We start from the raw sequence: 14,037 nt of genomic DNA on the forward strand, positions 1-14,037 counted from the left end.
AGCCTTCCAGGAGCCACCTCTTTCTTCTTCTGCCTTTGAAACACATGGTCTCTGTGCTTTCCTTCCTATGGAAAAGAACTCTCCTTCTTATCTACACAGAAATGGCCAAAATTGGGGTTCCACCTCCCAAATTCCCTATATCCAAGGGTTGCTTTCAGACAAAAGCTACCAGGACAAAGAGGTCTGGCTGGCTTAGACCTCTGACGGCAGCCTTTCATCTGCCCCTCAAACACCGGTGTTCTGTGCTTTCCTTCCTTTGGAAAAAAAGCCATCATTCAACTCCGGGTGTCCATGTCTGAAATTGGGATTCCACCTCTAAAATTCCCTCTATCCAACGGTTACTCCCAGACAAAATCTGCCAGTACCATCAACTCTGGCTGGCCGTGGCCTCTGGTGGCTGCCCCTGCCACACTGGGGCTCGGTTCTTTCCTTCCCATGGAGATCCCTGTGACACTGTGGGCACCTCATGGAACCAAGGGGATCATTGTGGCACCACTGGAGCCCATGGAACCAAGGGGCCATGGTGACACCGCGGGGCTTCAGGGACCCAGAGACCATTATGACTCTGTGGGGCCTGATGGAACCATGGAGACCATTCCGACCCTTCAGGGCCTGGTGTCACCAAGGGGGCATTGTGACACCTCAGGGCCTCCTGGAAGTGAGGGACCATTGGGACACTGTGGGGCCCCATGGAACCGAGGGAACATGGAACAGGTCTGGCTGGCTTGGCCTCCCAAGGGCTGCCTCTCATCAGCTCCTGGAGCACTGGGGCTCTCTTCCTTCCTTCCTCTGGAAAAGAACATGCCTTCTGGTCCAGGGTCCATGGTGAAAATTAGTTTGGCCTCCCAAATTCTGTATATCCAAGGATTGCTCCCAGACAAAAGTAGCCAGGACAGATAGGTCAGGCTGGTCCTGTCCTCTGGTGATTTTCTTAGACTATGAGCTGAATGTTTTCATTTGAAAATACCTTGGAGAGAGCCCAGAGATCTCCCAAGGTGGGATTTTGAGGCCTCAGGCACATGACCACTACATATGAAAAAAGGAGCTCTGTGCTCTGTGCTGCTGTGGTGGTTTTGCATCACAGAAGTGATGTCCTGAGAGAAGCTGCTAGCAGTTTCCTGCGTGTCTGACAAAAAAACCCAATCAGTAATGAGCTTTGAGAGCTGACAATCTGTTAAACCACTAAGCAAACTGCAGACGCCTCTGTGCAGACACAAGTTGAAGATGAGAAAGCCTGGCTGGGTCTCTCTCCCTTCTGGCCCCAAAGAGGTGCCAGGGCTGGCCCAGCCTCATCTCAGCCTTCTGGCCTGGCTGCTGAGATCCTGGCCCTGCCCCAGCGCGGCCCAGCCTGACACAGCCCCAGCGCAGCCGCTGCAGAAACCTCCATGGGAAAACAGCTCCGGCCGCAAGGACCGAGCCCGGCCGGGCTCACGGAACCATCTGCAGCCCCGGGCAGATATTGACTCTGCCAGTGCTGCCATCCTCCCTCCAGTGAGAGAAAAGGACACAGGGCAGGCACACAGAGGGGCAACATGAGGACACCGAGGTCAATGAAGTGGAAGTTGAGTCCCAGATGGGAGGGATGAGGAGATGCCTTGATGTTGGGGCTGACATCCTCTGCTAAGCTATGGAGAAGGATGTCATGGATACATCAGATTCTCTTTTTCCCTATAACGCTTTGAAAAGAATGGGGAGATGACTTGTTCAGTAAAGGCCTCCATGCTAAAGCAAGCAAATATTGCAATAGCTGTGATCCCATGTGAAGTTTGAAAAGAAAGACTGATGAGGCCCTGAGCCCTCAGGGAGAGAAGAAGACCTCTGTTCCCAGAGATGAAGACGATTTCAGAAATACGTGAAGTGAACCTTTGCTCTTAAACAGCTCATCTTGAAACCAATACCCAATAAGTTGACATGGCCCATAAACACAGCTGTGGGAAAGGCTGTGAAAAAATGGGAGGGACTTGGCAATTCCAGATTTTTATGGGCAACTGCTATTTGTGGAGGTGAAAAACCATGATATAACTTCTTTATTGTGGATAAGTCTCCAAACATTAACAAGAGGAACTTTTCTCCCTGTTAGCTGACAGAAAGTTTTACGTTTGGTCTCTTTACATTGTCAGTTTGTATGGAGAGGGGAAGTGTTCTGAAAGTTTTGTTCTGATTCTTATTACTCTTCCTTTTAGTTACCGTTAATAAACTTTTCTTAAAAAAACTTCTCTTTTAAAGTTCTGAGCCTACTTTGCCTTTCTCCTAATCGTATCTCAGAGCATTAAATAAGTAAGCGTATTCTAGTGAGTGCACTGGTAATCAAGCAACACTGAACCCACCACACTAATTAATGCATTGGCTGAGAAATCTCAAATTGATGAATCAAAACCACTACAGAAACTTCCTGATGAACTGCATGAGAGCAGAGGGAAAACTAGGCAGAGCCATGGTTTGTCAGGACTTGTTGATCCTAATGAGCCCCATGGTGCATTTGGAGCTGAGCCCTGGAACCTCAGGGCCTGAGAGGAGATTGCACAAACCTGTCCAGGAGCCAAAGTCAAACGAAAAATACCCAAAGTGTCTCAAGGCATTAATGGGACCCACTGAGGTCCATCCCCAACACAGGGTCCTCATAGACTCCTTGGAGGAGAGAACTGGAGGCCAGGATGGCACAAAAACCTCTCAGATACACTCAGTGTGGAAAGGAGAATCCAAAGTACCTTAAAAACTTTGAATATCTCAAAGCATTAATGAGCCCCACTGAGTGTTGTTCCTGACAAAGCCTCTCCAGGGACTAATTACAGCAAATAATTGGAGGCCATAATTGCAGAAACCTGTCAGAGACTTCAAGGCAAAAGCCAAAGCCAAAGTCTTTGAAGAACCTGCAGTCCCTGGGAGCATGAAGGAGCCCCCAGGGCCATTTCTGACCAAGGCTCCCCAGGGACTCCTTCCAGCAGATCCTTGAGGCCACTGGGATGTGGGCTAGGGGGGGATGCTGAGGGCAGGACCAGGGGGTGACAGTGCCCAGCCTGGCTGGGGCTGTGCCAGGAGGCCCCAGGGCCTCAGGACAAGGTGTCTCCTCCCAGCCCTTGGTGGCACAGAGCCTGCTGTGCCCCAGGGCACCAAGACTTGGCTTCTCTTTGTCCCCACCTGTCATCAGTGCCTCCAGCTCTCTGCTCTGCCTGGGGCCTGGGGACACTTTCTCAGTTGTGTCCCTCAGTGGGACCCATTAAAAGTCCAAGAAACTTTGGAGTTGGATTGTGACTTGGAGTTCTGGAGAGGTTTCTGCAGCTGCCTCTCAGGGCCTGATGTTCAGGGCCTGAGCACAAAGCCCCAGAGGGTCATTAAAGTCCTTGTGCTGTGTCTGTGCTGCGGAGCTGGGCCGGGCTCCTGGCACAGAGGGTGATCCTGGTAACCAAGCAGAGCTTCAAAAGCACATTTCTCTTGCTGAGCAGCTCTTCTCCCAGCCCAGCAGGGCTGGGGTACTGCCTGCAGCCAGCCCGGGCACAGCACAGAGGCACAGAGAGCTTCAATCAGTCAGGGCTGGGAAGGGGCTGAGAAGTGCCTGGGGCAGAATCACTGCCAGCCCTTGGCACAGGAACCTCTGGCTGCAGGACAATGCAGCTGCAGCTCCTGGAGAGATCTCCTAAAGCTGGAACATCCCAATGCCCACAGACCCTGTGAGTACAACTCTGAGTATTTCTGGTGCAGGGCAGGTGAAATGCTCATAAAGCTCTGAGATGCTGAGGGGTTCTGATCAGTCATAGAATTTTTCCAAGACAAAAATTTTGATAAAAAGGAGGAAATTTCCTAAGAGTTTTTATTCATTTTCTGATTATTGGAGAGTGACAGGGAAGGGGGGGTAAATATTAATGGTGCATTATGAATTTTGACAAGTGCATGAGATATTCGAACTGTTATTTTAGTGATCAATAGATTCACAAGAGATCCCTCATGTGCTTTCAGCCACTCTGCCCATGGACAGCAGCAGCAGCACCTCTGCTGGAGCCATCAGGCTCAGTCTGAGCTCTCCTTTCTCCAAGCTGCAAACAGAACCTGCCCCAGCCAGTGCCCTGCAAACAGGCAGGGTTCTGTCAGGCCAAGGAGAGTGCAGAGATTTGGGGTCTGGGAGAGCTGGCAGGGAGAGATCAGACACAGAGAAACACCTGCAGGAGGAAAATCTCCAGGAAGCAGAGAGAAGATCAGGGAAGGAGAGAAAACAAAACCCAGAAATGCTGTGGCAGGGAGAGTTTAGAGATGTCCAGAGGATCCCTTCCAGTGCAGCCCCTCCCTCTGCACAAGCCCCCTCCCTCCTGTCCCCCAGCCAAGCCTCTGCCCTCAGGGCCGGGGCTCCAAGGCGTGCAGCCCCTCCTGTGCAGGCAGAGCTGCAGCAGAGCCGTGGGGCAGCTCTGCAGCCCCGGGCCCAGTTCCCTCTGCAGAGCACAGGGCTGGGAGCAGCTGCCCGGCACTGGGGGCTCTGGCAGGGGGCACAGCTGGCTCAGGGTGACACAGCTGTCCCCAGTGCCCGGCTCTGGGCAATGCTGGCAGTGCAGCCAGGGAAGGAGCTGCATCTCCCTTCATCCAGTGCCATCAGAAGGACACTTGGAAGTCTCCCTGAGATTTCAGTCTAAGCTGGGAGCTTCAATGCAGGGTGCAAACCTGTCCTAGAGCACATCTGAGTTATAAGATTGATGGGGAAAGGCAGTGGTGTTCTGACACTGAAAATGCTGCTGGGTTGGTGAAATGAGCAAGGTGAGTCCTTGGCTCCAAATGTGGAGCTGGGCTGTGCAGGATCCATCTGCTCTCAGCAGTACCTGGTGAAATTTTAGGGGAAGTGTGGGAAGGTGATCACCCTCTACCTGAGAAAGGTTAAAACCCAGAGAAATTCTAAACAGGTCAGAATGTCAGACCATCTCCCCTGAATCTCCTCTCATCACTTTGCCTCACAGAACTTGCTCTGTTCTCCCTTAGTTCAGAAGAAATGCTGAGGGTTTCTGATATCCAAGACCACCATCAGAGACATGGGGAAGCTTAAAAACGAAAACCCTAGATCTCAAAAACACTTAAACCATGTCTGTGTGTTCCAGGGCAGGGTGTACGGGAAATGACTTTGATTTTGGTTACAGGTATCTCCTCTAACTCTTCACTGTCCTTTCTCCATGAACAGGTGCCCATGTGCAGCCACAGCAAATGTCCAACAGCAGCTCCATCAGCCACTTCCTCCTGCTGGCACTGGCAGACACGCGGCAGCTGCAGCTCCTGCACTTCTGCCTCTTCCTGGGCATCTCCCTGGCTGCCCTCCTGGGCAACGGCCTCATCATCAGCGCCGTAGCCTGCGGCCACCACCTGCACACGCCCATGTTCTTCTTCCTGCTCAACCTGGCCCTCAGCGACCTGGGCTCCATCTGCACCACTGTCCCCAAAGCCATGCACAATTCCCTCTGGGACACCAGGAACATCTCCTACACAGGATGTGCTGCACAGATCTTTTTCTTCATGTTTTTCATCTCAGCAGAGTTTTCCCTCCTGACTGTCATGTGCTACGACCGCTACGTGTCCATCTGCAAACCCCTGCACTACGGGACCCTCCTGGGCAGCAGAGCTTGTGCCCACATGGCAGCAGCTGCCTGGGCCAGTGCCTTTCTCAATGCTCTGCTGCACACAGCCAATACATTTTCCCTGCCCCTGTGCCATGGCAATGCCCTGGGCCAGTTCTTCTGTGAAATCCCACAGATCCTCAAGCTCTCCTGCTCTTATCACAGGGAACTTGGGCTCATTGCTGTTAGTGTTTGTTTAGGACTCGGCTGTTTTGTGTTCATTGTTTTCTCCTATGTGCAGATCTTCAGGGCTGTGCTGAGGATCCCCTCTGAGCAGGGACGGCACAAAGCCTTTTCCACCTGCCTCCCTCACCTGGTTGTGGTCTCCCTGTTTGTCAACACTGCAGCATTTGCCAATCTCAAGCCTCCCTCCATGTCCTCCCCATCCCTGGATCTGGCCCTGTCAGTTCTGTACTCGGTGGTGCCTCCAGCCCTGAACCCCCTCATCTACAGTCTGAGGAACCAGGAGCTCAAGGCTGCAGTGTGGAGACTGATGACTGCATGGTTTCAGAACAGTAATTCCTAGCCTTTTTCTGCAAATCGCTTGTAAAATTATTCATCTTTATTTTTCTTTGGTTGTGGTTGTTTTCCCTTTGTTTTCATTTTTAAATATTGTCCACAAACAAATGCCATTGTTTTGTCATTTCTCATTTGGTTACTTTCCAACTTTACTGTCACCGGTAGACTGTGTCAATAACTGGGTGGGAAGAGGCGCTCCTGAGTTCAAGCCTTAATGTCATAATAGGAAACTGCCCCTGAGCACTGCAGTGCTGGAGCACCCTGCCTGCAAACTCACCAGAGGCAAGCCACTGCTGCCACGCTGCAGGGCTGCCTGCAGCACAGAGGGAATCATGGCCAAGCCCTCCCTGCAGGCCTGGGTAATCCACACAGGGAGCCCAAAACTTCCTCACAGCTCTCTAACTCATTCAAGAAATAAACCTACAGCAAGCAGAGATCCCCCCACCATCTTTTTAATGTGTATGTGTCACACACCCACAGTGATGCCGAAAGCAAAAAAATTAACAGCTTACATTAGAAGATACTGAAACCTTTTCTTCACCTAGCTTTGTAGGTTCCTTTTTCTATATGTAGCCACCTCCAAGTCTGGGGAAAAACTGAGCCCTTTTTTTCAGAAGTCTCATGCATGAACAACTCTAACTGCTGTTCCAGGTGCACTGCAAGTAGCCAGCAGTTCCAGAAAAAATAACAAACAAACAAAACAAAAAAACTAAGAAAGCAAAACACATTTGGGTACATGAAAAAGGACTGGCTGGAAGAAAAAATGTTTCTCATTGACCTACCAAGCAGCTGGTGTTACCTTTAGTTTAACTTTACACACTGAGAACCACTTGAGTGAACAGCCTGCATCAACTCAAAATAAATTAATGGCAGGTTTTGCTATGTCACAGCTGTAAACTAGTTTCTCAGTCCTAGAGTACAGTGAGTTATGTATTTCAAGATAAAAATCACAATGCAAATTGGAAGAAATTTCATACTGCATGAGGTGTGCACACAATTGATTTACCTCCAAAAGTCAGTTTATGACTTTTCTCTACCAGGATTGCAGTAGCTGCTATAGCTTGAACACACACTGGCCAGCCTTGATTTACTGGATCCCACATCTTTGATAAATAAGCCACGGGTCTCTTTACTCCTCCCCACTCCTGAAACAAAACTCTATGAGCTACCCCCTTTTCTTCATTTACCTACAGATGAAAGGGTTTTGCTAGTGAAGGTAAGCTTAAAGTTGACATTGGGGCTAGTTTTAACTTCAGTTTTCTTAGTTTTTCACCATCTTCTTTGCTCCATTTTATATCATCTCCTCTGTCAGTTTATTCACACAAAAATTTTACTGCCTGTGTGCATCCTTCAATCTACAATCTACAATATCCCAACAATCCGAGTATTTTTCTGATTTCCCCCTTTGAAGAGGGAGGGGGAAGGGAGAGAATTCCTGTGATTCAGTCTGGGTGGAGCTTCTGACTACCCTTACTAATCAAGTGTCTAAGATATTTTACTTTTGCTTCTACAAATTGCAGCTTTCCTTTTGATACCCTTAATCCTTTTTCCCCAAGAAAATTCAAAAGCTTTATAGTAGCCTCTCTCACTTCAGCTTCAGCTTCCCCAGAAAGTAAAAGATCATCCACATATTGGATAATTTGTATTCTAGGAGGAGTGCAAAAAGTTTGTAGTATTGTTTCTAAAGCTTGTCCAAATAAGTTTGGAGATTCAGTAAACCCCTGTGGTCGTTTTGTCCATTTTAATTGCTGTTTTCTCCCAGTTTGTGGATCCTCCCATTCAAAGGCCAAGATCTCTCAGCTCTCCTGGGCCAAAGGGCAAGCCCAAAAGGAATCTTTAATGTTCACTATGCTCCTTCTATTACCACATTTTTAATGACAGGAACTGTGAAACTTTCTCCTTTTGTTCTTGTTACATTTACAGTATATTTGTTTACACTATAACCTTTTGGAATACTTAACAGACAGGTTCTTTCTGCCCCTGTGTCTACCACAAACTCCAATTTTTCCTCTTGGGGACCCACTTTTAAAGTTATCACAGGCTCCAGACGGAACTTGTCCCCTGAAGAATAGAGCCTCTGACATCCCTATTCTTCCTCAGTGCCCATCTCTTTACAAATTCTCAGATCTGTTACCCTCTTAGGACAGTCTGTTTTATAATGTGCTTTGCCCTGACAGTAAAAGCAGATGTTCCTGGAATGTTCCTGAAACTTTGATTGCATTGGGATTTTATTCTTTCATGTTCCCCTGTCTCTACCACCATTATATCTAGGAGTAGTGCCTGTGGGGTTTTTATTGTTTTCTTGCAATTTTTTTCTCGCATGGTGACTGCCACAATCCTTGCTTTTAGTTTGGCTTTGGCCACAGACTTTCTGAGCCTCCTTTAATTAATCATCTAATAATCTGTCATGCCGATCTTCAATTTTTTCCATTATCTGGCCAAGCACAAAGTTAATCCTTAACAAAGCTTTTCTCACATCAGTCTCAGGATCCACTCTGGAACACTGCCTCCTATTTCTCCCAAGTCTGTCCAACCACTCAGCCAGAGCCTCCCCCCTCCCCTGCTGTGCCCCAAAAGTCCCTCAGCACTTTGCCCTCGAGATGCTGGTCCCCCTATTTCCCCAACAATCAAATTACAATGCTCATTTATATGTTTTCTCCCCTCCTCATAATTTTGACCCCACTCAGGAGGTGCAGGTGGCATTTTGCCCTCCCCGGGGGGGCCCTGTGGATTTTCTTTACTCCAGGCTTTTATGCCTGCAATTCTGATCATTTCCCTTTCTTCCAGAGAAAATAGTATCTGTATTATCAACGGTATTTCTTCCCAAGTATAAATGTTTGAACCTAAAAATTGGTCTAATTGTTCAGCAGTGCTTATGGAATCCTCCAAAATCCCTGTGATTGATTTCTCACTCATTTTGTTTTTCTCTTTTTCCATCTTGCTCCCCTCCCTCTTCTTTACCTGTTTTATTTTTTACGCGTTTTCTGTCCCATTTTTCAAAATCTTATCTCCATGCCTCTGTTTCCCACTTTCTCTAATAACCTGAATACCACCTTCTTTCAACTACACGTAAAAAAATCCTTTTTCTCACAATACCATTTAATATAATACACCTCCCTCCAAGGAAATAAAGCTCAAAATAAACAATCTACATTACATATAGTCCCATTCATCTACATTTACTCACTTTTATTTTTCACTCACTCTCACATACAACAACAAGATACTTTTTACTTTCAAACAGTCTACATTACATATCTACACCCTGAGTGCTCTTGGAATGTTAATCCCTCAACCCAGCAGGTTTAATCCTGGATGTCTCTCATCCCAGCAGAATTTTAGGTGTTACTGGCCAGTCCCGGTGTTCTTGGATATCCCTCAGTCCAGCTGTGTTTTCCAGCCCCAGATCCCCTTGGGCATATCCTCAAGCCGGCAACCCTGGGTGCTCTTGGGATGCAAATCCCTCAGCCCAGCAGGTTTGAATCCTGGATGCTCTTGGGCACTCTTATCCCTCAATCCGGCACTCCACGGGGTTCCTCTTCTACCTAAGACCCAGTCCCAGTTTTTCTGGGAGGGATTCTCTCTTTTTTATCACTCGCTTGGTCTCTTTACTGGCCGTTTTTCACATGAAGAAGACGAAAAGCAGCATGAGAGACTACAGCAATCACTTGGCAAGTCTGGGATACCCAGCAGCTTCTGTCACACACATTCATTCCCCCCTTATCCGCCCCATCCCAACAAATTCTCACCTATCCTTTGTCCTTGGGTCTTGGTTCTTCTTGTACACTTTAGTCTTGGGGCTAATTACTGCGGTTTTAGGGAATCCTTTCCCTATTCTTTGTTTTATTGTCTCCTTTTGCCCATAGATCATAACCTGTGTCTGGTCACACACCAGGGGAACAGAGCGAGGCTGCCTAAATAGGGCAGGACCCGTCTTCCTCACCCTGACTCTCCAAGGCCCCGGCAGAGAGGTGTTAGAAACTATCTTTTGCTACCAAAATTGTGAAACATGCCAATCACTTGGCTGTTAAATTTTTAATAATAACATGGTTATTAAAATAGTAATACAATTAGAGTAATAAACATTTAGAGTTAGGACAATAATAAGACAATAAAAAGCAAAGAATTAAGGATGTCCAGATGCTCTGGGGCACTTAAGCCACAACAAGCAGACCTTGTGAACAAAGGAACCACCCTTAAAACTACACTATTGCATATTCATATATCCTTCATGGTTATGCATACATTCTATTTAAAACAAGAAACTCTGTCTGTTATATGCCAACTATTTCCTTTAATCCCCATGGCGTCTTCGAGTCTGAGCAAGGCCTGAAGAAATTAGATTCTTCTGACAAGAAAACCATAAATTCCTCTTCTTTGGAAGATTTGGGTGTTCTGTGATGGTTATGTCAAAGCGAGTATGTCATTCCTTAAAAGAAAACCCAGATACATAGTTTCTATTTTAACTACTAAAGCTTCAATTTAACTACACAACTACATTTACAGTACTATTAAAATGTTAATACAGCACTACTATTCAAACATATGTGCATTTTTCACCTTGGGCGTCTGGTGGAGTATCCCCGGAAAGAGCCCATCTCTGCAGGGAGCGACGTTTTTTCAATTGTAAATTAGGTCTTTCTTTCTCTGCCATCTGTGGTTTCCAGTCTTTCCCGGCTGGGTCTTCAGGTCTTTTAAAACTTTAAGAATCTTTTTCCACTAGCACAACTGACTTAATATATATTTTACATAATCACGAATTATTCCACAATTTATATTGCAATGGGGCTGCAGAGATTCCTTCTGCAGCTCCATGGGGATGCAGAGATCCCCCTGCAGCTCCGTGGGGATGCAGAGATGCCCCTGCAGCTTCATGGGGATGCAGAGATCCCCCCGCAGGTCCATGGGGATGCAGAGATCCCCCTGCAGGTCCAAGGAGATGCAGAGATCCCCCCGCAGCCCCTGGAGGAGCCAGGCTGGAGCTCGGCGATGCCTGAGAGGAGGCTGTGACCCCGTGGGCAGAGGGGCCCCGCTGGAGCAGCCTGGCCTGGCAGGACCGAGCCCGTGGCACAGTGACCCACGCTGCAGCACTTGGAGGGGGCTGTGCCCCAGGGGATGGACTCGGCTCGGAGAAGTTCCTGGAGAAGTTTCGGCTGGGAGAGAGCGCAGGGTGCAGCAGGGAACGACTCCTGTCCCTGAGCAGAGGGAGAAGCCGCGGGGGATGAGCTGAGCACGGCCCCATTCCCTGTCTCCTGCCCTGCCGGGGGAGGAGGTGCAGCTGGGAGCAGGGAGGCGTGGGGAAAGCTGCATTTAAGGCTCTGCACTGACTTCTCCTCATCCTGCTCTGAGTCTTTGGAGTTTTCTGCCAGAAATCTCTCCCCTCCCCCGCTCACCCACAGGGCTTTGGGCAGGTTTCCCTTTTTGAGGGAAATCAAAGCGAAGCACCGATGCACTAATGAGGGGCAGGAGAAGGGAGGCTCCCGGGCTTCCCGCAGAGCCGGAGGCACGGAAGGCGCAGGGCCGGGAAAGCCGTGGCGGGAGGTGCGGAGAAGTTTGTTTGTGTGGGCAGCTCAATCCCGCCTCGGGCCCGGGCCCGTCCCGGGGCTGTTGCTCATCTCCGGCTTTGCCCTCACGCAGCGCGGGGGGCCCTGAGAGCGCGGGGCGAGTCTGGGCCGTGCGCAGAGCCCGCCCCCAGCTCGCTGCCATTGGCCGCTGGTGCCGTCAGTCGCGGTTGCGGCGCGCTGATTGGTGGGAGCGGGGCGCAGCACGGCCCCGGCGGCGGGCTGAGGGCGGCCGTGGGCGGGCAGCGGCGCCATTGGCGCCGGGAGCGTCTGTGCGGGCCCGGGAGCGGCGGCAGCGGCCGGAGCGCGGTGAGGCGGCGTCGGCGGAGCTCGGAGGCGGCCCCGGCGCAGGTGGGAGCCGCGCTGGGTTCTGCGGGGGCTCGGGGCTGGCTGCGGGCGGAGGGGGCGGCAGGGGGCTGCGGCGGGTCGGTGGTGCCGTGTCCGGCCCGTGCTGGCCCCGGGCTGAGGGCGCGGCGGGAGCGGCTGCCCGCGGTCTCCTTCCCGCCGGGGCCTGGGCAGGAGCCGCTGCCGGAGCAGCGCTGGCTCGGCCCGGCTGCTGTGGGTAGGACAGAGGGGGCTGCCCCGCGGCCGGGAGCGTGCGGGGAAATTCCCGTCGCCGGAGGTTTCTGTGGCCGGAGGAGAGCGAGGAGTCCTGTAAAAGTGACTTTATTGCCGAGCAGTGGGAGAGGCCGTGGGGCATTTGCCGTGCGCTCTCTGCCATGGTTGTAGTCCGCAGCCTCCTTTTTATCCTCATTTTCCCGGCCGCATCTCCCTCTGCCTTTGCCCACGGGCTGAGGTCCTTGGAAGGTTCAGACTTCCCGATGTGCCTGCTGCCTGTCCTCGTTAATATGCACCCTCCTTTTGTATACCAGCCGATATTCATGGCTCTGTTAAGCCTTTGGTCTTCTCCTCAAAGCGGGACTTTGAGCAGCTGTGTGGGTCAATTTGTGACATTTATTGGAACTGATGGTTTCTCCCGTTACTTCCTTATCTACAAGTGCCCGGCCCTATCTCCAGTCAGATTCACTCCTTGACTCTGTTTTGTTCTTCCCGGGTCCTCTTTGGTTTTGGGATTATTCTCGGTGCCCTCATTCCCTGTCCTTTTGTAGCCGTTTGTGGATCAGGAGGCCTGGCTGCCACCTGCATCCCCAGGCTCAGCTGCTGGATGAGCTGCACTGCCAAGGTGTGGAGCATGGTAAAAAGATGAGAGTTGCTGCGGCACAGAAGAGGAGAAGCAGCATTCGTTTAACCCCTGGTGTGCCGGGGAGCCACGAAAGCGTGTCCCATTCCCATCCTTTCCATGTTTGGACCAATACATAAGCTGTTCACCTATTTCTTTTTTTATCTTTTTCACCACTTTACCTTTGTCATCTCTTTGCCAACAGCAGTTTGAATCATTTAGTTCTCCACAAACTCCTCCTTTTTCTGCTAACAGATAATCTGATCCCATCCCCATGTGAAATGTTGTGTTCCTCTTTCAGTGGATTGGTCAGCAGGAAGGTCAGGAGCTGGAGCTGTCTGGTTGGTTCTTCTTTTGAGGACAGCTTTTAATCTAATGATGCCATTGAAATTATAAATGAGTTCTCTGTCTCCTGATATGAATTGGTTTGGGATCCCAGGGGCTGGTCTGTGGTGTTGTAGGGTTTGTTCTGGTGGCCCTTCATCTTTTCCCTATTTTTGGGTGCTCCCTCAAGCTGGGGCTGCATGAATGACTGCATTTTTCTAAATACAGCATCAAATACTTGAATTCCAACTGATTTCCCTGAACTTGTTCTAGCAAAAGCCCCAGTGCTCTGATACACCCTGTACAGCACAGACAGTGGCAGGAGATGTTGTTGTGGGCAGAGGGATGATCCCCCCCTTATTTTAGTGAAGTTTTCACAACATTCTCCATTTGCTGTTTCCCTTTGCAGCCTCAGCCATTTCTGTTTCAGAGTCAGATCCTCACCATGGGCTCTGCCTTCAGCCGTGCAGATTCCATCTGTGCAAGCAGGCAGAGCTTGGGGTGAGGGGCAGAGGGAATCAGCCAATTCCTGCCCCAGGCAAGAAGAGCCAGGTACATTGTCCCCACTCTGCCCCAGCAGTGTTAATTTGCATTTCTAAAGCTCCTCCTGGGTGCCTGGAATGCAGCTTCTCTTCCAGAGCAGCTTCAGCAGCCTCACATGTGCCCCCCCCTCCCCAACCTGCTGCTTTTTCTTTTTTTTTCTTTCAAATCTTCTATTTATTTTTTCCCTTCAAATCTTCTATTTATGAGTTAAAGGGTCACCTTTAAATCTCTTCTAGCTTCACAAAATGTTGCCTAAGGGTGAACGTCGAAGAACCCAGACCAAATTTTTTCTATCTCTAAGAGCCACGCAGAAACATACACAAAA

At 49.8% G+C, this 14,037-nt stretch overlaps 3 protein-coding genes across 3 annotated transcripts in view; 2 read left to right on the forward strand and 1 right to left on the reverse strand.

The window, feature by feature from the left end:
- LOC105759916 (uncharacterized) overlaps nucleotides 1-14,037 on the forward strand; it is a 649,836-nt gene that overhangs the window by 509,340 nt on the left and 126,459 nt on the right.
- The window catches only part of LOC140681480 (uncharacterized), a 1,248,316-nt gene that overhangs the window by 365,260 nt on the left and 869,019 nt on the right, over nucleotides 1-14,037 (reverse strand).
- On the forward strand, nucleotides 5,179-6,173 carry LOC116807574 (olfactory receptor 14J1-like). Its single transcript, XM_032745933.3, has one exon. It carries the CDS (start codon nucleotides 5,179-5,181, stop codon nucleotides 6,109-6,111), a length of 933 nt encoding a protein of 310 aa, XP_032601824.3. The 3' UTR covers nucleotides 6,112-6,173.

The sequence above is a fragment of the Taeniopygia guttata genome, chromosome 36, assembly GCF_048771995.1.
Source record: "Taeniopygia guttata chromosome 36, bTaeGut7.mat, whole genome shotgun sequence".
Lineage (NCBI taxonomy): Eukaryota > Metazoa > Chordata > Aves > Passeriformes > Estrildidae > Taeniopygia > Taeniopygia guttata.